Raw genomic sequence first — 25,806 nt, 5'->3', positions numbered from 1 at the left:
CATCATATTCTGACATTCACATGCATGGGAGATAATACCTTTTTATAAATGCATGAATTCATTTATGGTCATATGATGTGTGTGTATGTATTTGCCATGTATGAGTATTCTAGAAAAAAAAATGGTGTCCTTGTTGCCACTCTCCTTATTTAAATTCAGCCTCTTATTTCTAATAAGAATGTAGAGGATGTTGTTGGCAACTTGCCACTATAACAGCACTAAAATACAGACGACAAGGTGCTGCAATAAGACTGATCCCACACAGGCTGTACTGGTTGTGTGATAGTATATTTCTGGCTTCAAGATCAAGAAGGAAATATAATTGGATGAGATAAACTTTGAAAAAAGGTGGAACTCCCTCTCTCTTTTCTCCTCCTATCTATACCTGGCTTTCTCTTCTCACCGTGTGTAATCTATAAATAGCATCATTCATTTTAATTCTACTAAAACCAGACAGCTTCAATCTGGGCTAATCCCAGCCGGCTCCAGGTTTCACCTCCAGTCAATAGAGCACTGGAAGCAGTACTTTACATTCAATGGAGCAGTCACAGTAATATCTTACAATCAGCACAGTAGTTAAAACAGTATTTAGCTGAGTTGAGTAGCTCTTAAATTATTATAGATTTAAGCTCTAACATTAGGATATAGATAAAATATTCAACTTGAAATAGAGTAATTACAATTAAGAGTATTTAAAACAGCATTTACACATAGGGCTTGGGTTTCACTAAACAATGGCCCACAGTACTAAGTGCAAGTGTGTCCCTTCTGCTGATTTTTTGGAAAACTTTGAGTCCCGAGGCATACGGCAGAGCAAAATTGGAAACAGGGAGGGAATACATCATCGTGAGTCGTGGTGGGCCACTTATTACCAATCTGTTCCACCCAAACAAGAACAGTTTGCTCTCCACAACGGGACGGATAATTTAGGGAGGAAAGAGCGCAGTGTAAATTCACCACCGAGGCCTCTGAGAAGAAGAAGATGATACCCCTGTGCGAGGAGGAGCAAACTCTCCACAGGCACCTTCAGTAACCAACGGAGGGCAGATGATGTTTAATTAGCCTGGGAGGAGGTAATACATTAGGGCAATCTGTTGCCCTGCTACTTGGAAAGCAGCTGCCTAGTTTAAGAAACAGTTTTATGATATCAAATGAAGAGCCAAACAGAAGTTGGCACAGACAGTTTGAGTGCTGCAGGGAGGGCATCGAGCAGCCAGTCCCTCATAACCACACATGATGGTGCTGCCTCTCAATGAGCTTGTCTTTCATGGACTGATCTTGCACTCATTCATATAAAAAACCCATATGTATTACATGTAGGAATAATAAACAGGCCAAGTATTGGGGCAAGCAGTGTTTTCCCCTTCACAGCAGGATGGGAAAGAGAGCTGCGGCTCTTTTTTATCGTACTCGTGATCTTACCCTGCCGCTCCTAAACCTATTACAGATCCACTGGCATGACAAACCTGTGATTGGATGGAAAAATTTGGCTGAATCTGTTTATTGTTGGCAGGATATTTGATAGGAGTGAGAACCTGTGATCATAAACGGTTAAAATAAAGGTTTATAGCTTACTTATTATTAAAAAAAACAACCCAAAACACACACATGGGAAAAGTTTAATGGACTCTGTGAGTGAGCCAAGCTAAAAAACAACAAGCTATTTGTTATTCAGAATACACTGCACAGCTCACAAGCATATGATAATAATGAGATTCTAATTAATGTTAATTACTTTTTTAATTAATTGGGAAAAAATAGGAATAGATGAGCAGGTGGTGAGGTTGTCCTGCTCCTGTGGGAAACAGACACACAGACACACACACACAAAAAAAAACACCAGTGCTTGCAGGAGTGTCCAGCCCTGCTGTTGTATGCTTTGGGCATTTTGGCACAAATATGACACAATCATTCATGTATTCCATTTTACTGAACAAGTGTAGCAGAAAAAAATACTGTAATATGGTGAGAGTGGAAGTAGGATAACATGGTTGTTTGGGTTGTTTCAATGCTATAATTACTAATTTCCTGAACTCTGTCAATTCATTTTGGCACAAAGTCATCTTGCATTTCTGGAGCAGGCCGAACATTTTTCTGTCGTTCTCTCTGCCTCCCCCCTCCCTTTCAGATTTGCCCTGTCCACGTTATGTAATTCTAATCATCTTATCTGGCTAATTACTGACCGAGCCCCTGCCCTTTTCTTTAAGCGTCATACACACCACTGACTCTCTGTTTGTGTGTTTTCTCCTTATGAGTGAATGTTGAATGTTGCTTTTCAACCCACAAAAAACAACTTCAATCCACATCATCATCATCATCATCATCACAATGACCAAATGATAATCTTGACAGCATTTTACTCATATAAGAAGTTTTCATGGAGTCAACATGTTGTATGTGTGTTGGTTGTGCTATACCTTGTGTCCAGGGGGGGCAGTGTCTGAGGTAGAAGCTGACCTCGGGCCTCCTGGCTCCCCACTGCTGAAGGAGGTCCAACAATAACAACTCCTGGGGGAGAACTCGCTCTGACAGGAGACAGAGAAAGAGAGACGACGTTAGCCAATTAAATACAATTCAGTGGTGAAAATAAAACACAGCAGAGCCCATCTTCTTGTGATTTATCCAAAGAGGCAAGATATGATTCATAAATTATTTCACCATTACATATATAATGACAAAGTTCTGTTTTTCCCCTCATTATTTCCACATTATTTGTCTGAACTTTTTAACAGTTCAGTTTAACTGCACATTTTCACATTCAATCCCTCATTATAAAAGTCATGCAGGGACCACCAAACTTAACTTTTTTTTCTTAAAGATACCAAATATGTCATGTTGAAATGTGTATTAAATGATGTTCAGGACATCTAGAATATTTCCATTTGGTGGTTTTGGGTTTGAATATTGTTAGTGTAAACAAGCTGATAAAGACTAGTAACCTATATTATACTGTCAGACAGGATGGAATGAGATGATTTGTATCAGCCTTTAGGCTACTTAAAGAAAAAATGTAAGCAAACTTGATGTTAAGGGAGCTATTAAACACTGCAAAGACTACAATGTAAAGGTGAATCCCACCACCAACACAACTCAACATCTAAATCAAAGTCTGAATAGGTTTCTAAAATGATCTATAATGATCAGTTCTTTAAAACTCAAACTCTTCAATTGTGTGAATAAGCTAAAAACAAAGAAAAATCATACTAATGCTGGTTTATCACTGTTAAAAAAACAACAACAACACTCAAAGCAAAATACATCTATCCATCAAAGCTAATAATACACTGGCTGAGCGACCACACACCCACCAGACGTGAGGCCAGTTGTGGCCTTGAGGTACGGCCTCTCGTCATGCGGCGACACAATTTATAACACCATTTATTATGAGCTGCTTTACAGCGTCAACCTCGAAGAAACAGTATAGTATTAGAGCCATTTATAACCTGTCTGACCGCTCAGTCACACCACACCACAACGCAACACAAACACACTGTGTTGTTATGTGGATCAATGCTTTAACAGCTATGGTAGAATGAATGTAGGCCACACTTTAATGGACACAGTAGCTCCCAGTGTCTGAATGTGATGGACTGGTCTATTCACTTTTATAATGGCACACAGTAAGCAATAGGCACTTAGCACTCTATTGATTCCACAATCTGTAGCTGTGATATAGGTCTGGCATTGTTTACAATTACCTTCAAAGCAAATGATGTAGGCCAGAGTCACACTGTTATTATAGTGTCCTATAATAGCAGATTATAATCAGGTGAATACTCTAATGCTCAAAAGACAGGCTGTCAAAGGTAATTATATTAGCACTGGACACTGGAGGATTATGTGTACAAGTGTGTAAAGGGATACATGTAAAATGACAACAACATTAATTATTATCACCATCATCATATTGCGTTAATGGAGCTTATGTTTGATCATGCTTCAATGCATCAGTGTTGAACAGACTAAAACATCAGATTACCGTTGTATCAGTGTTATTCTTCTAATAATCCCCTAACAGTCTGTTAATAGCTGCTTGTGTAGATTGGTACAGATTGATGTTTACATGCTTAAATTGAGAACAAGTAGTGCAGAAAAGTAATGAAACAATGGAGCCTGGTAATGTTTTAAAATAGGGGAACAAACTTGTACATTTTAAGGGGGAGGAGGAATTGTAATTTCCTACATTTTTACACCATCTAACCTCTTGGATAAAGTCAAGAAACAGCTACTTGCACTCGTCTAGATTAGTTACATTGAGGGTGCTGTGAAAACCAAGAATATATCAAGGACGGTATATAATTGGGTGGATCATGTCAGAAAATGGTAATTAGTAGCCTATTATTAGTCTGAAATGGTATTAGGTTGCAGGCGAATAGGCCATCTTTCAGGTTTTTGTTTCTTTCTTGATTCCCACGTCATTTGATGTAAGATAATGACTGTTGTTCACCACTGTGATGCCTGTCTGCAATATAAATGAATAGTCTTAAAACTTCAGCCTGCCGACTTTGACTGTTCTGCTGGGTCAGTGTTTCCCAAACTGCTCCTGGAATAGCCTACCCATCCAGCCCTGCTCAACCTGAGAAACAGCCTTAGCTAACCTGGTGTGCTGAGAGCTGAGAGTTGCACTTTGCGTGAGAGTTGTTAGCTCTGTTACACTTAAAAGAGCCAACTGATTTGGTTCCTTCACGAACAAGCCATCTCCATAGCCGAATCACAGAGCTATAGTTTGGGCGAGCTGGTAAAATTAGGTAACGTTGACTCATAAATCAGTTCAGCATTTCAGCAACAGTACAATCTGGTACTCTTAGCCAATTTAAAGTTTGTTTGGAGTCAGTGGGCCAAGCAATCTTTTCCTATGTTCTATCTTCAGTCAATCATTGCAGCTAAGCTAAATGGCATGTTTTTACCTCTGTAAACAGTCAGTCTCCTGTGTGGATTGACAGACTGTGACTGACAGCCAAAGCAGGCTGTGGCAAACAATAAGGGACAGGTTTGACTAAACCAAGTCACACTGTGGTCAAGAAATGTGTGATTTGTTTTATTACTTTATTACTAGTTGCTGACAATACTTAAATGGTCATTGATATAGGCATCTGATTGTGGGGACTGTCTCATGATAAGTTTGTTCTAAAAGGACAAAAAGTGGGGTAGCAACACCATGAATTGCTCAATATAGTTGGTCCACTTGCTCTATTGCTCAAGTGCCTATGAATGAAACAAGATTCATGCTGATGGAAAACCAATTAATTTAATTGGTGTATCATCAGCATACAGTTAGACTTTTTTTTTTACTGTCCTTTGTTATTCTTGTCTTGTGTTTGATGATTCCTACCTAGTTTTAATTGTTCTAAACTAGCGTAAAATGCTGTTTTATTTATTTGATATATAATGGATGGATGGATGGATGGATGGATGGATGGATAGTTGGAACACAGATGGACTCACCATGTCCTTTCCACACTTCAGCGAGGTGACACTCCCCCTCGCCGGCCTCTTTACAGTATTCCACCACATCAACCACTCTGGTTGCTGGGGTTACTGGGACCTCTGTCAGCATCTGTTGGGTGTCATTGAGGTAAACTGTCAGGATCACCTGTAACCATAGAAACAAACAGGTTAAAATATCATAAAGTGTGTAATCTTTAATTTTTGGAATATTGACAAACAGTCAAAGAAAATCCATAATTTCCCCACAGTTGGCTGACCAGGATCAGATCAAACAGTTTCAAAGACTGGTGTACTAATTAAGTTATCCAACAATTGATCAACCCATTGTCAATAACCACTAACTACAGACCTCTTCCTATACTGGGAATCAGATCAATGATTTTCTGACAAAATTGTCAAAACAATGACATTTACACACATTGTGTATGCAATGTCTCCAATCTATTGAAAATGCATACAATTCAATCAGGAAGTTCACTCAAATGTAGCAGGTTTGGTTAGGTACATAAATAAACCTGATTTCCTGGTGAATATACAGATGCAAACTTAACCTAATAAAGTCTTAAAGCTTTCAAGACAATACTTATAGAAAGCATGTGATAAGTGATGAGAAGCTATTGATAATAGCAGCTTGAAACAAGATACATACATCTGCCTGACTAAACAACACACTTATCACAGTTTTTACCTGTAAATAACTACTTGTGCACATAGAACCACACATGGAATTCCCTCTTGGCTTTGGACAAATATACATTTTATAAAATCAAATGAATGTCTCTTTAGTAAAAAAAAAAACCTCACGAGTTTCAGCAATGGATATGACAATGATAGTTCAACATAGTATAGGATCTTTCTGTTATTGCTATTAATCTTTAAGATTTTGATTCATTGTAAGTTTATTATTTTTAGCATGTCTGAAAACTCAATATATCATTTTATAGTATCAGCCCTGTAGTGTTAATCCCAGATGAAATCAGTTTGTTATCAAATCCACTAAATTCTGCAGCTAGAAGATTAAAAATAGCAATCAGAAAAGGACATCCTGTGTAGTCGCCAGTGATGTCACTGGCAATGTCACTGGTGATGTCATATCAGACAACCAGTCGGCTGTTGAAAGATAAATTTAGGGTAATCTGGGATAGGAATGCACAAACACACAGGCGCAGATACACTTTTAATCTCAGGGTCGCTTTCTCTTTTTCTCACGCACAAACACTGACACACACACACAGCCATTACATTGTCCACATACTCCCAAACACACACATACACAGTCAAACTATACTATAACACTAATCCACACTATCCTATACACCTGTCCCAGATCATGTGAAGTAATCTCTGGTTGCATGTAGACAGACTGAGCGGGGACACATTCTCCAAAGCTTGGATTAGACACACACACACACACATACATATACAAACAAATACACACACACACACACACACACACACACACACACACACACACACACACACACACACACACAAGCCTGCAAACACAGTAGGGGTTTTACAAGTCCACAAATCATTTCAAGTAGGCTAATCGTGGCCTCACAAGGGTTCTAATGTTTCTGTTCCACGAGGTAAAAACATCATTGGCTACACTAAAATGTTGGCAGATGATGGCAGAGCATTTTATATAATCAAATCATTCAGAGTGTTTTTTTGAGGCAGATATTGACAAAATACTCAATAATTCCATCATTTGGTAGATGTGTTATTGACAGTATCCTGAATTCAACTCTGGACTTCTCAGAAGAATTAAATGGGCAACTGGATTGTCATGAACATGGAATACAAACATAAACTGATAATCCAAAAATACTACACCTACTGTGGTTTTGCCCTATGACTGGAACTCTGTGAAAAGCATACAAACAGAGGGTTTTTGGCAGATTATTTGGCAGATTTATGGCACTGCAATACCATCCTGTGTCAGTTATTCTGTACATGTGATGCTTTTTGAAGACACTTTTAGTATCTGCCGGTAAACATTAAAGGAGTTAAGAGCCATTTCCTTCTTCTTCAAGCTGTGATTGCCACTGACAAGCTAATTTTGTGTCCTTATAAAAAAAGAGGCCAACATTACTGCATCTAAATGCAACATGAATCAGATTTAGTTTTGCAAAATTAGTTTCCTGTCAAAAATAATTAACCATATCTTTAGAAACCCAATCTGCTGTTTACGCCACACTGTGGACCACCAGTCTGGCCACTTAAGGATAGCTTATATTACTTGAAAACCCACTATAGATAGACCAGACTAAATAGGTCAAAACATGCCATATTTTCTATAGCACCAAACCTGGTACTGCTGTTAAAACATATAATACAGTTTGGTGTCTACTCTACATTTTATCATTACCAGAAATCACATTCTAACTATGTTGCAGTAATAAATTGCATAAAATCTGGATTAAAATGACACAATGGTACGATATTCAATGTAGAAGTATACACTAGTTCTGATTGTTGAACTTTTTTCTGATTATCAGTGATGAACAAGACACACACAATACAAACACACACACACACACACACACACACACACACACACACACACACACACACACACACACACACACACACACACACACACACACGGAGCAGATTGAGTTGTGGTTTTCTAAAATGCCTCTGCTGCTGAATGGTGTGACTCTGGCTATTTTAGGCAACATGAGGAGAAAGAGATAGTCAGTGTCAGACAGAGATAGAGTGAGACTGTGACAAACAGTCATCTTCACTGTTTGTCTGTCTGCTGCAGAAAACACACGAAGGCTTATTTTGTTAGTCAATCCAGGGCATTTCAACACAGTTTGATTATTTTGGGTGCAGCTGGGTGGTGGCAGTGGTTGGTGTGCATCATCTTAACTGGAACCACAACTTCAACTTCAAAGTGTATTTTCTTTCCTAACTTAGAGTGTTTATGATGAAATCCTACCCAGTAACATTCACAACTTAAGTAAAACCACACTCCTCATGCAATGTGACTTATATATTCCATTTAAATTATTTTAAAGAAAATATCACATGAATTTTGAGTGAAATCTGTCATTGCATCATCCTCTCGTTCTCTCATTTTCTCTTTTTGTCTCTCACTCACCGGTGGTCCAGTCTTCTCGGTTTTGAGCTTCGTCTCTGGTTTCCTGCATTTACTCAGTTTCAGGTTCTTAGACAGAAACACCAGTCGCTCCAACACCAGCCCAAAGAAACGCTTCATTGGAAAACCATCGACCGAAAGCACACACAGCCGTGTGTGCGCGTGCGTGCGGGCGCATGTGTGTGTGTGTATTCAGAAAGAGTATAGATAGATAATTACTGATGTGAGACAGAGAAAGTGCTGTCTTTGTAGGTGAGAGTGTGTTTGAAATGAGTGAATGTCAGAGTGTGTGTGTTTGTGTGTACCAGGGCAGGAAATACAAATTTAAGTGTGTGTGTCAGAAAGGGAGGGAGGGGAGGAGAGGGAGGGAGTCGGCTTTCAGTGAATATGAAGCGAGGGAGAGACGGTGAAGAAGACGATGGGAGAAAATAAAGACAATCTGAGCTCTTTTCACGCCTGTTAGTGAGAGTAGAAGGTGATATTGAGCTGATATTGGACTTTTATTACAAATCCGATATGGTCCAGCCAGTGTCATCCACCTCTGGTGTGATGGAGGTGCTTCTATTTTTATTGCGAGGAGGATTAAGTCAAAGGTGTGACCACAAAAATCGTTTAAGTGTGGCAGCAGGATTTCACTTATCAGCTTCAGAGGTGTGAATGTCGACCTTTATTTACAGGCCTCATGCATCCCTACCAGTTTCTTTGTCACTGAATTACTGTCAGTAGCTCTGTATTAGACTGCTGTAAGTACAAGTGGGCAGTTTTAGTTTCTCTAGATTGTCTAAAGTCTGTTTCAAAAAATCAAACTCTAATACAAACTGTTCAAATTGTGACCCAATAGTCATAGTTGACTATGGGCAGCTTCATTCCAGAGGCTGTGAAAAGTTAATGAATATTATCAAATCACAGTGTGTCCTATCAGTACACACTGTTGTTTTGTGTTGGAGCTACACTGTGTTTCTATTACTTCATTTAAGTAGCAACAAAACAATATTTCCAGAACAAAAATCACCTAAAATACTTGTAAGGGTGGACTTATGAAACATTTGAGACAATACACACATTTTGAATATAATGTATGTTCAATGTTGCACTCACTATGTCTTGCATATATCATGGCATTTCTACAGTTGTTGACATTAAACATTTTCAGCTCACTTTTGTTCGTTCTAAATTCTACAAAGTGTATTTTTCTGTTTCTGTTGTACACTGTGTACATGCTCAGATGTTTACACCGCACTACATTTCATTCCTATATATGTAACAAGCACTGGGATTGTTAGTTTACATGTTTTTGGCTGGTTTCATATCCTAATTTAGATGTATGTGTCGCTGCAGAGACAACAACAAGGCAAGTCTTGTTAAAATGTCTCACACCAAATATCAACTTTTGCAGTTTACTGAGTAATGTTCAACATTTTTACGTGGTTATCTAAACTCCATCAGAGGCTTCATTAGTTCCAGCGTGTGACAACTGAATTGTGAAGCCGTAAAAATGTCCCAGACAGTCCGATGCCAAAACTTTTTTTTTAGCTTCAAGTCTAGCAGAGCTGGAGCCGACCAGGTCACTTAAGGTCAAGAGTAACACTTTCACCTACAAAATCATTAATGGCACGAAAACACATGATAGTTGTTTGTTTGACTGTTCTTGCAGTGGTGCTTTCAAACTAAGCTATAGCTAAGCTGAGCTTTTTATTTGAATTTAATTGCTAATTAATTAATTTTGATGAGGATATTAATGAGGATATTGTGGGAGACATTCATCAGCATTTCTAATTATCTTTTTGTTGCATTATTGTGCATTTTAAATATGTCTAAATATAAAAAAGTTAATGATATAAGTGTCACAGACAATCATAGGAACAAGAAACAGACTTCTGAGTAACAAATATGAAAGCCAAACAGCGACAACACTCTAGACCTGTACCTAAAAATAATCATTAAAACATGAACTACATCTCTATATAAAAGACACTGGCGCAGATATCAGCCTAAATATCTGCTGACTAAAAATATATCTGAATTGGATGGACTGTGGTGTGGAGTGAAGCTGTCCAGAAGCTGTGGTGGTTATGCTGGAGGGGGAGAGATTAGAGAGGCCACACTGATATACTGCAGCATGACTGCACTGTTACACACACACACGGACACACACAGCGAGGAGACACAGAAGGTACATTGGCAGAAGAGCTCTCTCTCTCTCTCTCTCTCTCTCTCTCTCTCTCTCTCTCTCTCTCTCTCTCTCTCTCTCTCTCTCTCTCTCTCTCTCTCTCTCTCTCTCTCTCTCCTCTCTGTCACACACACAAGGTCACATGTTTGGTGCATGTGCTCAAAACACACACATAGAGCACTCTGTTGCATCTATTGGAATTGACAGAAAATCAGTAGATAGTGCAGAGAGAGAAAGGTACCGCAAGATATGTTGTATCGTAACTATGAGTTACTGTCTCGTCTGTTGATGTTACAGTAAAGTGTGTTATATATCTATCGATGGTTGTATGTATCACAAATTCCAACAGTAGCAAACAAACCCTTATCTCTCTTTTTCTCTGTTTTACCTCTTCCCTTCACTCTTGACCTCTATGTCACCCCTGCTCACACACACAATAATAAATCATCAGTCACAGATTAGATTTTGTGGGAATCTGACTGATATTTATGTCCCACAATCCTTTGCAGCTGCCGCCTAGAGACAACATACTGAACTATAACTACTTAAAGCACATCAGAAGTGAGAAGGACAGAAAACAGTAGTCATGATTCATTTTGAGCATCATCTGGAATAACAAAAAGGGGGCTGTGGTTTCAATTATCATTAGACAAACAGTAACAGTCATTTAACTTTATTATTTCAGAAGAATCTGAGTGACACTCAAAGGGGGAATGTGTGTGTGTGTGTGTGTGTGTGTCTATGTGTGTGTGCGTGTCTGTCTGTGTGAGGTGCGCGTCTGTGTCTGTGTGAGGTGCGTGTCTCCGCAGGAACTGAAATTTCTATAAACAAAATGTTCTTCCAAGTTCTTCAAAAGGCACAGTATTTCCACCCACTAGAGGCAATACAGCCACATAACAGATTCACGCGCACGCACACACACGCACACACACACACACACACACACACACAAACAATGAAGTCTGTACAAAAATTTCACCCATATTTTGAAGAAGTTTTCTTTTCTTCTAGAATAAGGCAATGGTGTGAGGTGTGTGTGTGTGTGTGTGTGTGTGTGTGTGTGTGTGTGTGTGTGTGTGTGTGTGTGTGTGTGTGTGTGTGTGTGTGTGTGTGTGTGTGTGTGTGTGTGTGTGTGTGTACTGGTAAGGCTATAGTATGACCACCCAGCTCATCAGCTGTCACCAGCTGCCCACTGAAAGGACAAGTGTAAACAAAATGCTCTTTGAATCTGGGGCCAGTTGGGCAAAACTCAGAGTGTTCCTGATATTTTGTCCACCCCATTAACATACATGAGAGTGGCATAATATTAGGAACTCTTCTCAATACAATACACCACAAACCATAAAATAGAATTAGAATAAGCTTCATAAAAGTAGCATTTAATGTTTGTATTGGATTACATTAGATTGCACAGGTGTACCTAATAAAGTGCTTGGTGATTGTATGTCTACATGCTAAAATGATGAATTTCTTGATCATATTCACAGTATGTGGAGGGGTGGGTGTGTTTTATTTTATATTAGAGGCTGGGATGGTGTAATAGACATAACTATATGATTAGATGCAGTTTAGGCTGCTGTAGCTTTGCTGTATGTCATTTTAAATGATGATGGACTCTTTTGGGATCTGCATGTGTATTCTGCTCTATCAACCATTCAGGGAGAGGTGTGCTCCTGGGAGTGGGATGGCTCTGTGTCTGTGTCATCTGTCAGATTGTTGTTTGGTCTGCCCAGTGGCTTCTTTTCCACTCCATTGTCCTGACTCTTCATATGTGTTTTGTTGCTGTATCTTCTCCTACACCACCTACACAATCTTAATCTACACCTGTACTCTTACTGGCCTTGAGGCTTAATTGAAATCTTCGGTAAGATGATTTAAGAGCATCTGGTGTACGCCCACGTCATTTAAATTTAATTTCTGCGACATTTCAGACTGGTCTGCCTTCTAATGAATCTCAGGAGGAATAAAGGAGCTGATGTAGGCGTAGAGGAAACCGCTGCCGTTTAAACGCCACACACGAAGACAGCCTTTTTTAGTCAGTGCATCAACCACAATCAGGAAAGTATAACACGCTGAGAAGAAAATAGCTCTGCCACACTGTCCTCCCAGTGAGGCAGCTTCAAGTTACATCTGCTAATAAACTGGGGAGCTTTACAAGCTTAAATATGGAGTCAGATATGTAGTAGCACATATTGACGACACACTTATCATGTTTGTGAGTCTATATTAGATTACATTTACACCTCAGGACCTGGCTGACACATTCAGAGAAAACATGCAATGAATGAAGAGTAGATTTTGTTCTGAGGTGAATGAGCTTCTTAAATACAAAAACTTTTAAAATATGACAAAAATACAACTTGAGAAGAGAAAAGGAGATTTGTAATCAAAGTTGTTATTTAGTTTGACGCTTGTGTGTGTGTAAGTGAGAGAGAGAGGTAGAAACTGAGCACAGTGCAACACAGTGACAGCTGAAGGTGATTTGCGTTCCAGACACTCCAGCTCCTACTGCCCACACCCAAACACACACACACAAATCTGTCAGTACCGTCTCTATAGGAACTGCATGTGACCACTGAAACACGAGCTTCCAGCTCATTGAGAAAGAACCAGTCCTCACACTTCTGAAAACACCGTACTGTATCTCCTGCTGTCTGTGAACTGCTCACGTCTGTAGACTTTCTGCTAAATATCTGTCCAGCAAAACGCCGAAACTAATCAATACTAATAAATTATTGGCAACATTTCTGTGTTCGTGGGAAATGAAGGTGGCGACAGCATCGATGCCAGCTCTGTACTCAAGAAAATATGTGTTGGCTACTCGACATTTCGTAAGAGACTGCCAGATGATATCACACTCTAATTTGAATTTGCTGTATCAGTCCTAGAAGTTATAAGTGAGAACATAGCTGAGTTATTCAGAAGTTAGCAGCTTCTGGCGTATACATTCTTCAGGGAAGTCAGAGCTGAGACAGTAAGTTAGCTAAAACTCCCCGTACTTTAAAAATAAAAAAAGGAAGGACATTCAAAGTGGGGTCAAAGGTCAAAGTCAAAGTGTTCTCTGTTTCTGGCTGTCTCTCTGCCCTCAGTAAACACATCTTTATATCTTCAGTCTATTGTCCGGAGCTGACAGCAGCCTAACACAGTCACAAAGAGGTGTTTTCAGTGTGTGAGTGTGTGAAAGAGAAAGAGAGAAAGAGAGGGAGAGATAAAGACAGAGAGAGCTTGGGAGAGGAAGGACAGGATAGAAACAGGAACATTAATAGTTCACTGATTTCAGTATTGGTTTGCAAGCTGAGACTCCATTTTAACTGTGGTCAAAGTTATGAGGTTAAGGGTACTTTCCAAAATGCAAGCATACAATACGTTTTCACCCTTTTCTCTAATAACTGCAAACATCAGACTGTGTGACACCACCTGATGTACATCCACTGTTTCCTCCTTGCAGAAAACATATATACATACATCAATTAGTCACATTTCAAACATACGATTCAGTATTCAGGCTCAACAGTGATGCATGTGTGCATTTCCAATGAACAGCTGAATGAAGTGCACAATTCCAACATGCAATGATGTACAACATCTACATCCTTCTAAGTTTGAATACATGTTTCAAGCAGTCATGTGTGAACAGTGTGAATCATATCATCAGTTATACCAAACATTTGAGAAGTCAGAAGTGTGTATATTCATAGCCAGAGTTATATACTGTATGTATGCATACACAGAAAGAAGCAGGACAACTTTAAAGGATTGTCTGGTTATTATCAATGTCAACATTTAACTAAGAACATTTAAGCTGGGCGATATGGACCAAATTAAATATCACAATATTTTTGACCAAATACCTCAATATCAATATTGTGACTATTGGTGCTTTAACACAATATTTACACATTTTTGATAAATAATCATCAGTTACAAGGATATTATGACTAAGTGGTTAAAGGAAAACAATAGATTAGTTCTAAGTTCAGGAAATTGCATCACTTCACTGTAATGTTGCCTTTAAAACCAGGAAAACACATTTGTCATATCAGGATATCCAGTATCTAAGACAATATCTAGTCTCACATCACGATATCGCTATATATCGATATATTGCCCAGACTTAATTACACTGTTTCTAATTATAAAGGATTTTTATATTATCATTTAACAGCCAGAATGATCAAAAGCTTGATATCATTTACATACAGGCTGCTGACACGTGATTTTGAAATGCCTAAAAATAACACAGAGTATTACATTTACTGTGTTTGTGTTACAACTATAACTTCATGGCACTGTCATGTCTGGTGATAGTAGTGAAGAATTATAGATTAAAACACAAACTTCACTACTTTCAGCCTCTTTGAAAGTTGAACGCACAACCTCTGGTGTATTTCCTTTAGTTGACGTGACTCTTTCCTTTCTTTTTAACAGTGTTGAAACGTTTGTCTCTCATGAGACCCTACTGACGGCTGATGTTATTTTTGGCTAAATAACACAACATTTCTTATCTAAACGTACTCGACTTGCCTTCTTGTCTAAAACTACTTCAGCTGTGAAAATACACACACTGGCTGGCCTATAACAAGTTCTTTAAATTCAATTTTAGCTCATAAAATGTATTTAAAAAGCCGTTTATAGCATTTAAAAACGTTATTACATTTTATCAGGTACCTTCGTCGTTTCCGTTTGCTTCACATTCACTGATTTATACTCATAGGTGCTGTTTTTAGCGCACTGTAAAAAACCTTTAGAGAGTTATTTTTAAAGTCACATCCATCAGAGTTTATGTTGCATTGTTACATTTTTACAACTCACATCCTGTTTGATACATTTCATGAATGAAAACTCACCGGCAACATTCCTGCTGCTCAGTCCAGTGCTCCTCCTGTCCCGTTAGGAAAATAACTTTCTCCTCCTCTGCTGCTCCTCTTCTCCTCCTTTTAATGTCCTCTATGGATATTCCCTTCTGCTTTCATTAAACCTCCATACATCCAAACTCTTCGTCTCTCTCTTTCTGCGGCTCCGGCCAGATATATCCAGATGTTGAGAAAACCTAAAAACTCCTGCTCCTCACTTTCCTCTCTCGGTCCCTCCCTCTTCCTTCCTCTCTCTCTCTCTCTCTCCCTCACACACACACGCGCACACGCGCACACACTTTGTACTTGTCTTTCAGCTATTATGAGATGTTCCACGCCCATATAATAACAAAAACCCCTGCAAACAGATGCTCTAGTGCCATTTTAAGAATTTCAATGATTTCATCCTTTGATCATCATCAGCAGGCGGTCCTCCGGTGAACTGGGTCACCGTCCTGATCATCCCTCCCATCTGCCCACCCCTCCTCCTCCTCCTCCTCCACCTCCCCCTCCTCCTCCTCACGATAAATAGCCTGCTGGTTTATTACAGACTGTAGCAGAAAATTAGTGGTGGAACTATCACCGATAATAAATATCAATACTATTTTCCAGAGACGTTAATTCATGTCATTTTTGAGTACGAGCACCCCCTATCGGCAGTGTGAGCAGCAACAGTTTGATTTCAGTGGAATAATAGTTAAAGGTAATTATTGCAACTATATTAAATGTTGTGATATTATCAGTATTTCCATCAGTACACACTTAAGATGTATTACATGTAGTGTAGAGATGTGTTGTGATATTTAAAGTGTTAAGCAGCTGTGTTTGTTTGTTTAATGCAGTGCTTTTCTAACCCAGGTTCCTATTTTCTTTCATCATGTTCTGGTACTAAAAATGGGGGGGAGGGGGGGGGGGAGTAGTGTTTTGGACTACATATAGGGCACTGGACTCTCTCTCTCACACACACACACACACCAAAGGGTCGTGTAGTTTACAGCGAGCTTAGAGATGTTCAGCTGTCATAAATTCTGCAGATTATCACAGAGCTGTCCTCTGCTGCCAAGGACGCTGAAGTCGTGTGTGTGTGTGTGTGTGTGCGTCCTTATCTCATTTAAAAGTCACATTTCTACACAACTAAAAGTCACAACTTATGCAACATTACTAGTAAAAGTCTGTGTTGTTGTTCCTTGTAACAGGTCTCATGTCAGAGTTCATGTTGTGATGTGTTCAGTCTGGTGAGCAGAAGTGGATCCAGCCCTCAGGAAACAGTTGCAGGGGTGTGAAAGTGTTCCAGGGTGAATGACCCGATAATGAATTCTGGCAGGACTTCAACGCCCTCTACTGTCCAAATGGGCTCTAAACACTGCAGAGTTTAAACTCGACCTCTCAGAAATGCCTGCTGGGCAAACAATTTATAAGAGGTGTGAATACTTTATTTGAATTTGTGTATGAATGGTCAGTGTTAAGTGGTTTGACCTTCATTTTAAGTGTGGCATTAAAGTTTGTGGTGTCATCTAATTAACAAGCTAACAAATTACAGGCTGGTATTTTTGGCAGACATAATGGTGACTGTTTGCCAAAACCAGTTACAAGAAGTTCCTGCTCCCAATTTCCATTTACCACATTGACACCTGCTCAGTTGTGCTTTTAGAATATATACACAAAAAAGCGTTTTAGAGGTTGTTTTGTTAGTCTCAATAGACTACATAAAACTGGAATGACCCCAACAACTCTATTTTTAAAAGGCTCATATATTAGGGCAGTTTATCGTACTTTCCACTTTTCAATTTCCTCCCAAATTGCCTTGCTAACACACATTAGTCCCTAACCCAATTTGTGGACGTTTATAATGTATGTAGTCGTCGTCATCCACTGCACTGCTTTTGTTCACTGTTCAGTTCCTGTGCGTGTGTGTGTGTTAGTGAGGTCAGTCAATACAACCAATCAGCCATGAATCATCCATTGGCTCCATGTGATGCTGTGATTCCACCCCGACGGCCACACGCATTCACTCACCCATTCACACAGCATCAAAACAGCCAGAGGCAAGCGATCTCTTTCTGTGACACACAAACAGTTTACCAAGGGCAGGTCAGACTACGTTACAGTTACAGCCTCACATGCAGTCAAATCACTGAGATCTCCAACTGTTGTAGATGCAGGCTGGCAGTATAAGACAGATTTCCTGTTATTTACAATGTAGTAGATATATAGAAATCCAGGTTTTTCATTATTATAAGAGATGTCGTTCACGCACACACACACCAATAAAGAAAAGGCAACAGTTACAGTACTAAACACTTTAATTTTCAAGAGGACACTAACAGCTTTTTTCCCCCGGCAGACAGACATCTCACAAAGAAACATGGAATCAATAAATAAATAAGAACAATTAGATAAAAGATACAGGGGGAAAAATAATACAGAAAATAACATCACAAAGACCAACAGCATCTTACAAACACGGCGGCTGACCAGACAGCTAGCTAGGTAGGTACAGAGCCAGAGACTGAACAGAACTGTGGCATGTCAGCTCCACAGTCCTGATCCATTGATGCTGTTGTGATAGAAACACATGATAGTATTTTGTAGATTGCCCCGTTAGTTCATTTATTTTTAACTTTTACTCTTTAATAGTGTGCTCATGTGTTTGCATTGAGCCCACCATCATTCAACTTCCTCAAAAGAGGGATTAATATCAAATACATTCGTGTATGCTACCACTCAAACACACATGTTAATTAGAGCTTGACATTATGTAGTTTGAAATGGAAGCCATAGAAGCATTGGGACCGATAAAGTAAACATTTATTGATGGTTTTCTGTGATTTTTAACCCTCAATAGCTAATAGGACAATCTAGAAAAAATATCCAAGTGTTTCTTAATGAATACATTCACCAACTGATCTTAAAAGCACACCTTCCTGCCTTTGTGACATTGTGAAAGAGTGACAGTGTGAAACATTTACAGCCAACACGAGTTTGTTCTAGAGAAGCAGACTGTGCACCTATGACTGGTTTGGGACAAACAGCAGGTAGATAAGACTGTGGTATAAAGCATGTTTCACATTTGCATCAAACTGGAGACACATTTTCTTTTCTTTTTTTACTTCTTAAAACACATTTTTAAAATATTGTCTGAGTTGTTTATAATCTGCACCACACTCTGGCAGCAGGACATTGATTTGGTCAGTGAGGAGAGACCGCCTACTATATATTCCTACTATGTATTCAGTGTTTTTTGTGTTGTAGCTTTGACTCGAGCTGCAGACAAAATAACATCACAGGAATGAATGATGACAAAATTAAATCTACCCTGAACACAGAACTGATTTTGTTGTGTCCAATCTTTAATCTCAAAATTTCAAATCAGAGCAAAGCTTTTTTTTTTATAGCTGCAACTGTGACAGTAAGTTGAGAAAAACAATCTTTAAAATAAAGTTTTAACCTGATTTCACAGTGATTGTGACAGTAAATAAATTTGGTCTGACTATGGGGTTTCCCTTTAATGTGTGTATGTGTGTGTGTATTTTTGCTACATATCAATATAAAGACAATGGGAGGTTACAGATAAAACCCTCTAACACGTACACTTTTTGAAAGGATCATTTTGGATGCAAAATCAGAAATAACACCACCATGTTGAAACTCAATCCAGAGTGACACCTACTCACATCCTGTGTTATCATATTTTCCGAATTTTGGCAAGTGAGATCCTCCAATTTCTAGAATAACAAGTGCTTTAAATAGATTTTGTGAGCTTTCACTTCATCAAAACAATTCACCTACACATTTCAGCTTTGCATTTTAAATCAAAGGATGAAAGTCTCCCATGAAGATGTGAGGGGGTTTTGTTGATTCCTACTGTATGGAGCAGCTCTGTCCGTTGCCATCTTTGGAGCGCAAACACAGCTTAGGTTTGTAGTTTTCCAGGTATAGCAGCTGCTTGGAGTTGAAGGCTCCACGGCGCTTCCTGACAACATGAAATACACGTGATGTTCGGAACAAGGAACAATGCTTACAAGAAGAATTCTATATGTGTAGAGGACTGTACTGAACGTGGGGCATGAAAACACTGTGCAGTTGTAACTACAATAGAGTGAAATGGAGAAGAGAGTTTAGTACTCACAGTCTTATGAAGTGAACAGCATCCTCATACTCCATCCCACACTCAATTAGAGCCAGGGCCACCAACACAGGAGCTCTGAACACAAACAACAAGTAGATGAAAACACATGTTTAGTAGTGGCAGTTAGATGTGCTTCACTCACTAGCCAAATAAACACTGGGAATCTGGGGTCAATTTTGACACTCACTAACCGTTGGCCGGTGGACAAAAAAGTTAATTTCATAGTCTGCTACACAGGTGTTGCTACTTCTGGCTCAGCCTTCCTCTTTATGACGTTAATTCCAAATTTAACACAGTCATGTAACTGTCAATCAAAGCCGAGTGGCAGCAGCTGGTATTCAGAGCTGCAATACTTAGATGATTGATAGAAAATTAATCACCAACTATTTTGGGAAATGAATCATCATTCTGAGTCACTTTTTTTTCTCCTTCTGGTTTCTTTAGTCTTCTATGATAGTGAACCGAATACATTTGGGTTGGCCAGGACAAATAAAGACATTTTTGGTTCCATCTTAGGCTTTGGGAAACCACTTTGACATTTTATCGACCAAACTACTTATCAATTTACCAAAATAACAGATTTATCAACAATAAAAACGATGAACTGGTATTGTACCATTTTGAAAATCTAGTACAACAGTATTTACTATTCTGTAACCCTCCAGGTTTAAACACCTGTATACTATATCATAGCATCTGAAAAGAATAACTTATAAAAAGCTGACTTTGGTGACTGTTAATGTAACATGTCAGGATATCCACATTCAACACAATATGGTGAATCCTGTGTCTACTGCATACTAACCGTCCTAGTCCAGCAACACAGTGCACAGCCACACAGCAGCCAGGCTCATTTCGAAACTTTGTCTGCAGCATATTCAGCCAATCATCAACCACCTGATCTGGGGGTGCGGAGCCATCATCAAATGGCCAATCCTGGAAGGAGGATGTATATGTTTATGGACACATGAACATGAACGGTTTTGTATTTGACAGCTGAACTGACAGAATGGTAAAAAGGAAGATGTGTTTGAGCTGTGTATTTTAGCTGTCCATCTCACATGCTGAACAGACACACTTCAGTTTTAATCATCCCTTCATTGTAAGTATGCTTAATCTTTTAATGACTCAGATGTCATCCAAGGCCAAATTGTACTGCTGAGTCACAGATTGTAGTCTCTGATGCTTCAATGGCACACTGAATAATGTATAAGCATTACACACCAGAACTTGTATGCCTTCTTGTTCCACTGGTGTCTTGTCATACGTAGCAGAACACACTCTCACCAGGGTGTTGACTCCAAATGCCTTCAAATCCTACACAACAAAACAAATACATTTTAATACAACATACGGTTTTTGCTTCCTCTATGTGTGAAAGAAAATACATGCAGGTAATGAATCATTAAAAAGGCTGCTACCTCTATAAATCTTCCCAGTTGTGCATTGGTAGGGTTGTGCGTAATGAGGAATCTCAAACAGTCATAAGAGATCTCCACTGGAGCCGGTCGGTTCATTTTTAGACCCGCAAGAGTTTGTTAAGAGAGAAATAAAGATCAGCAAAGGTACTGTGCTTCAGAGAATGGAGTAACAGACAGGCTCTTCAAATGTGTTCAAGTAAAGACTGTCCGATGGTTTGAACAAAAAACAAGAAAGAAAAAGAATATTTTCACTAAAAGAAAAATAACTTCGGTATTAAAATTGAAAACTACTAAACAAATAATTTGACTAACTAATGCATGAGCATCATATATGGGCAAAGAATGTAAAAGTGTATTACTTTGGTGACATAAAAGTAGTCCGACTAGAAAAGGCAAAATAAATGTTTTGGGGAAGAAACTGAGGGGAAAAATCTGAATTTTTCTTGGCAATTAAATAACTAAAATTGGCTTGTTTAAAAACAAAACAAAAACAGATTGAGGTCAAGAAGACTGGAAAGAATACACCTAAAATCCTGAAGAAGGAAAAAAAAAAAGAAGACAGAAAAAAGATCTGTCCTTCCCTTCTTTCAAATCTGTTAGCCCATTCAGAAAAGACTTGTGCGAGTCAGAGAGGAAGAAGAAGAAGGAGGAAAGGCAGGAAAGGAGAAGAGCAGAGAGGAGACAGAGACTCCTGGGATAAAAACAAATCCTCCCCTACTCCCCAGGATAGGTGACAGACTGAACGTTGGCTTGTCTTCATATGGGTTGAACAGGATGGCAGTAAGGACCTGTGAGGACACAGACAGTCAGCACTTTCTTTAGTTCTTGTTAATCTTGTTAAAAAATGTTTAACCTTTACACTGATGGTGAACACACAAAATCCTTCTGTAAAGACACCACCTGCTTTTCATGCTACCCACCTGTGTGTGTGTGAATGGCAGTGTTTGAGCCTAGCTGGTGTCTCCTGTTCACTTGTCCACAATAAGCAGCAGGTGCTGGGCTTGGCAAAACTCCCCTCCAAGCCTCGCAAACGCCATACATATGCAGCCTGAGAGAGTGACAAGAGTGCAATGGCGTGTGGCTGATGATGATTTACATTTACTTAGTTAGGAGATATTAATGTGTAAAAATACTCACTGTGATGTGAGCTGAGGAGATGGTTCATTGAGCGTACACAGGAAAATGTGACGGCTCCGGGATGTAGACACACCATTGATGATGATGCTGCTTTTCTGGGTCCTGGCTGACAACGGCCCGCTAGCTTGCTGCTAACCTGAAAACATTTTAATACTGTTAAGCTACACAACACTAACAGTACCGTGTGTTAACAAGTACACTACCTGTGTGTGTGGATATATCATTGTATCATCTTAGCTTACATGTTCCCGTTAATTATCAAGTAAATGGTGTCACTAAAAAGACCTATGCTGCCCGTTTAATATCGGTACATCAGTTATTTTGTGTCCACACAGAAAATAACGACACATTTCAAAGCTTAAAGCAAAGTTATCTTATTTTATATGTAAAATATTCGACAATATACAATACAAAACAATATAGTGCTGCGTAGGTTAGACGCGTAATAGGTTAACTAAGCATTTGGTGCCAGTATGTTCAGAAACATGTCACTACGCTGTTAACGTAAGTTGGTTATACGATATTATAACATTAAAATACATCCGCCAACTAGTTCACCGTTAACGTTACTCGTAGCTGATTTTCACGCTAAATACAACAACACACGACATATGACATACCCAATCTAAGATCAAAAACCTCGCTAGACTAACAGACAGCGCCTTCTGTCATTAGAGGCTCAGTCAGACAGGTCACGATAAACCAGGTCAACAACCGTGGCTGACTAGCAGGCTAACACTTCCAGGCTTTAAGCAGGCACCACTTTCAGCCTGATGGCAGTGAGGGTAACAGCGTTGTTAGCCCGTGTAGACTCAGTTCCACATTACTGAAAGTTACTACATCGATGGTAAACATGTACGACTGAAAGAGCTACTTACAAAACGCAGTAGTTTCACGAAAAATCCAGCAGCTTCTAATGGCAGAGCTGAAAGGGAGACATGTTGAACAGAAATGTCGAGTTAGCCACAATGAACGCTACAGGTTCCGTCTAGTGGTTTTCAGAATAAAAGCGACTAAAAGACAAGTTGTACTGAACCTTTTCATTTGAAGACATTTCCGGTACTGAACGGACGGTCAGTGCTAGGTATCATTTATGTTACAACAAATGCTTGTCATGTATGTTCTAACAAGGTGATGGAGGTGATGTGTATTCAGGCATGTAGTTGAGACTTTTTTTAAAGTAACCGATTAATGTACAGACTGTAAAATATAATATATATATTTTTTGTTTTTTGTTCTGCTTTTATTAGTTATTGTTAAATCATATGCACTGTTTTTATTATTTATTTGGTCAACATATTTTTTTCTTATATTGGCAATTTAGCACTTCTTCTTGGTGAAAAGGATGACAAACTGCCCTTTAGCTGAGTCGAGTGCAATACATGGGACATGTGCAATACTATGTAGATCAGGAGTGTCTGGGTACACTTTACTTTGTTGTAGTATTTTCTGTTCATGTTCTTTGTTGGTGTTTTATGTGTCTGTGTTTGCAGCCCTGTAGTACTGCTGTCTACAACACATTTCCCACAAAATCCTTATCCTTATAACGATGGACGTAGCCGCCCTGACGTCACCCATTGGTTTGAAGACTCCCCTTTTGAAGCCTCAAGTTTGCATTTTGACCACTGACATATTAAAGCCCTTAAAGTAATGGAAAATAAAAATGCAATGAAACTTCTAGGTATAATAAAGAATTTGATTAACAAAAAAAACAAAACTATCCCTTTAAACTTTTTTTTTTATCATAACTGTTATTTAATATTATCTCAATCTTTTGATTTGTATTTTTTGTCTTTATAACATGCACCTGATCCATTTGGTAACGTTATATTGTGAATTATGTTTCTACGTGAATATTGTTAATTTTTTTAAAACATGACTGATGCCCTCCTGGATTTGGAGCCAGGCATGATCATATTTGGACGAGAGTCATGAGACCCTAACGCCGGGAACACACCAAAGAGTGGGGAAAAGGGACCTGCGGCGAGTTACCATGCAATCTCTATGTAAACTCGCGGCAGGCCGCTTTTCGCTGCTCTTTGGTGTGTTCCCGGCATTATGCTAGCGGTTAGCTTAGCTTAATTTTGTTTTATTGGAATACCTGAAAAGCTGAGTCCTTAGAGGGTCTTTAATTACAACCAAACTCTGAACAACTTTTTAGGCGACCAATTAACTTCCATGAACTAAAAAACGCATAAAATAGCAGTAGTTACAACTATACTCCGGGGATAGTTGTAACTATGTACGTAATCAACGTTGTCACTGTGGTAGCGACATGTCACTCACAAGGTAGCCACACCCTTACACGTACTCTGCTTTATCATCTGTTTTACTTTAAATGGGACCGTGATTTACAAAATGAGTGTTATGATGTATTGAAGAAGACTTGAAGCTAGAAACTGAGACCATAAACTCATCGAGAACCTTTACTGTGGTAACAAATCAAGTGGAGAAGTAGGATAATTTTCTCTTTTTGCAGCCAGTGGAGTCGCTCCATGTTTGCCATTAGAAAGAATGCAGGTTTAAGTCACTCCAGCATTGGCTTCACATTTTAGCACATCATTCTTCTTCAGTATCCTATATGTTGATGTTTTTTCATCCAAATGTCATTTTGTCAAAAGGAAATTCAACCATTTCCAGGCATATTTATTCATTAATATATATGTGTATACATATATGTGTATATTATCATGTATGATGTAGATGTAAGCAGCAGTTCCACTATCAGGACGATGGTCATTGCTGCCATCTACTGTTTTTCTGACAGTAAAGTAAATCCACTGGGCTGCACTGAGTGAATAAGTGGATATTTCAGTTCACTCTCTTTTTTGAAGCTATTAAAAAAAACACACACACACACACACACACACACACACACACACACACACACACACACACACACACACACACAGCAATGTTTTCTCTGTGTGAACATCTGGGATTGAGGTCTGCAGCTAACCCCCCTATATTTATGTCTTAAGGGCGTGGTTCGTTAGTTTGATGGATTTCTCACAGTGTTATGCAGTGGTATTTTCTTTGTTTATTGCAACAGTTAAGTATGAGAGAAGTATGATGAAACTCTTTGTAAGAGTAGAGAAAATCTGAATAAACGCTTGCTATAACCCACTAAAATCGTTCAATATAATGAATTTATTTAAAGTTGATTTAATTTCTTTTTATGTCATTTTAAAGCACCATTCTTACTGTAAAAACCCTACTTGTATTATTCCATACTGCCAGCCCTCTTGGGCCTGAGTAAGAACATAGAGGGTGTGGCTTTTTCTCTCTCTCTACACACACACACTCACACACATATCAGATGGCAACAATGGATATTCGTCTCTCTGCGCAGTGTATATGTCTGTTAATTTACCTATTCATAAGGTGTTAGGTTACATGGCTGGTAGGGAGTGGAGCTTCCTACTATCCTTCAAACTGACAAGACAGGGCATGTATGAGTGTGTGTGTGTGTGTGTGTGTGTGTGCGCGCATGAAATGACGGGGCAACTTCTGGATCTGGTTTGGCAGGATTTCCGAGGAGA

At 39.0% G+C, this 25,806-nt stretch overlaps 2 protein-coding genes across 2 annotated transcripts in view; both read right to left on the bottom strand.

The window, feature by feature from the left end:
• LOC134000956 (apoptosis-stimulating of p53 protein 1-like) overlaps nucleotides 1–15,702 on the bottom strand; it is a gene marked incomplete in the record, with an annotated part of 39,502 nt that extends 23,800 nt beyond the window's left edge. The window contains 3 exon segments of the mRNA XM_062440485.1: nucleotides 2,418–2,525; nucleotides 5,446–5,593; nucleotides 15,572–15,702. Coding sequence (XP_062296469.1) covers nucleotides 2,418–2,525; nucleotides 5,446–5,593; nucleotides 15,572–15,580 — 265 coding nt within the window.
• Nucleotides 15,703–17,868: 2,166 nt separating this feature from the next.
• Nucleotides 17,869–23,255, bottom strand: LOC134000489 (protein tyrosine phosphatase type IVA 2-like). Its single transcript, XM_062439826.1, has 8 exons — nucleotides 23,143–23,255; nucleotides 22,265–22,400; nucleotides 22,048–22,175; nucleotides 21,128–21,915; nucleotides 20,931–21,023; nucleotides 20,512–20,642; nucleotides 19,707–19,781; nucleotides 17,869–19,550 (listed from the first exon to the last, which is right to left on the bottom strand). Exons 4-8 carry the CDS (start codon nucleotides 21,221–21,223, stop codon nucleotides 19,439–19,441), a joined length of 507 nt encoding a protein of 168 aa, XP_062295810.1. The 5' UTR covers nucleotides 21,224–21,915; nucleotides 22,048–22,175; nucleotides 22,265–22,400; nucleotides 23,143–23,255; the 3' UTR covers nucleotides 17,869–19,438.
• Between the last annotated feature and the right edge of the window lie 2,551 nt (nucleotides 23,256–25,806).

The sequence above is a fragment of the Scomber scombrus genome, chromosome 19 (genome assembly GCF_963691925.1).
Source record: "Scomber scombrus chromosome 19, fScoSco1.1, whole genome shotgun sequence".
In the NCBI taxonomy this organism is placed as follows: Eukaryota; Metazoa; Chordata; class Actinopteri; order Scombriformes; family Scombridae; genus Scomber; species Scomber scombrus.
Note: the sequence above shows the minus strand (reverse complement) of the source record. Positions and strands in the feature narration are given on the sequence as shown.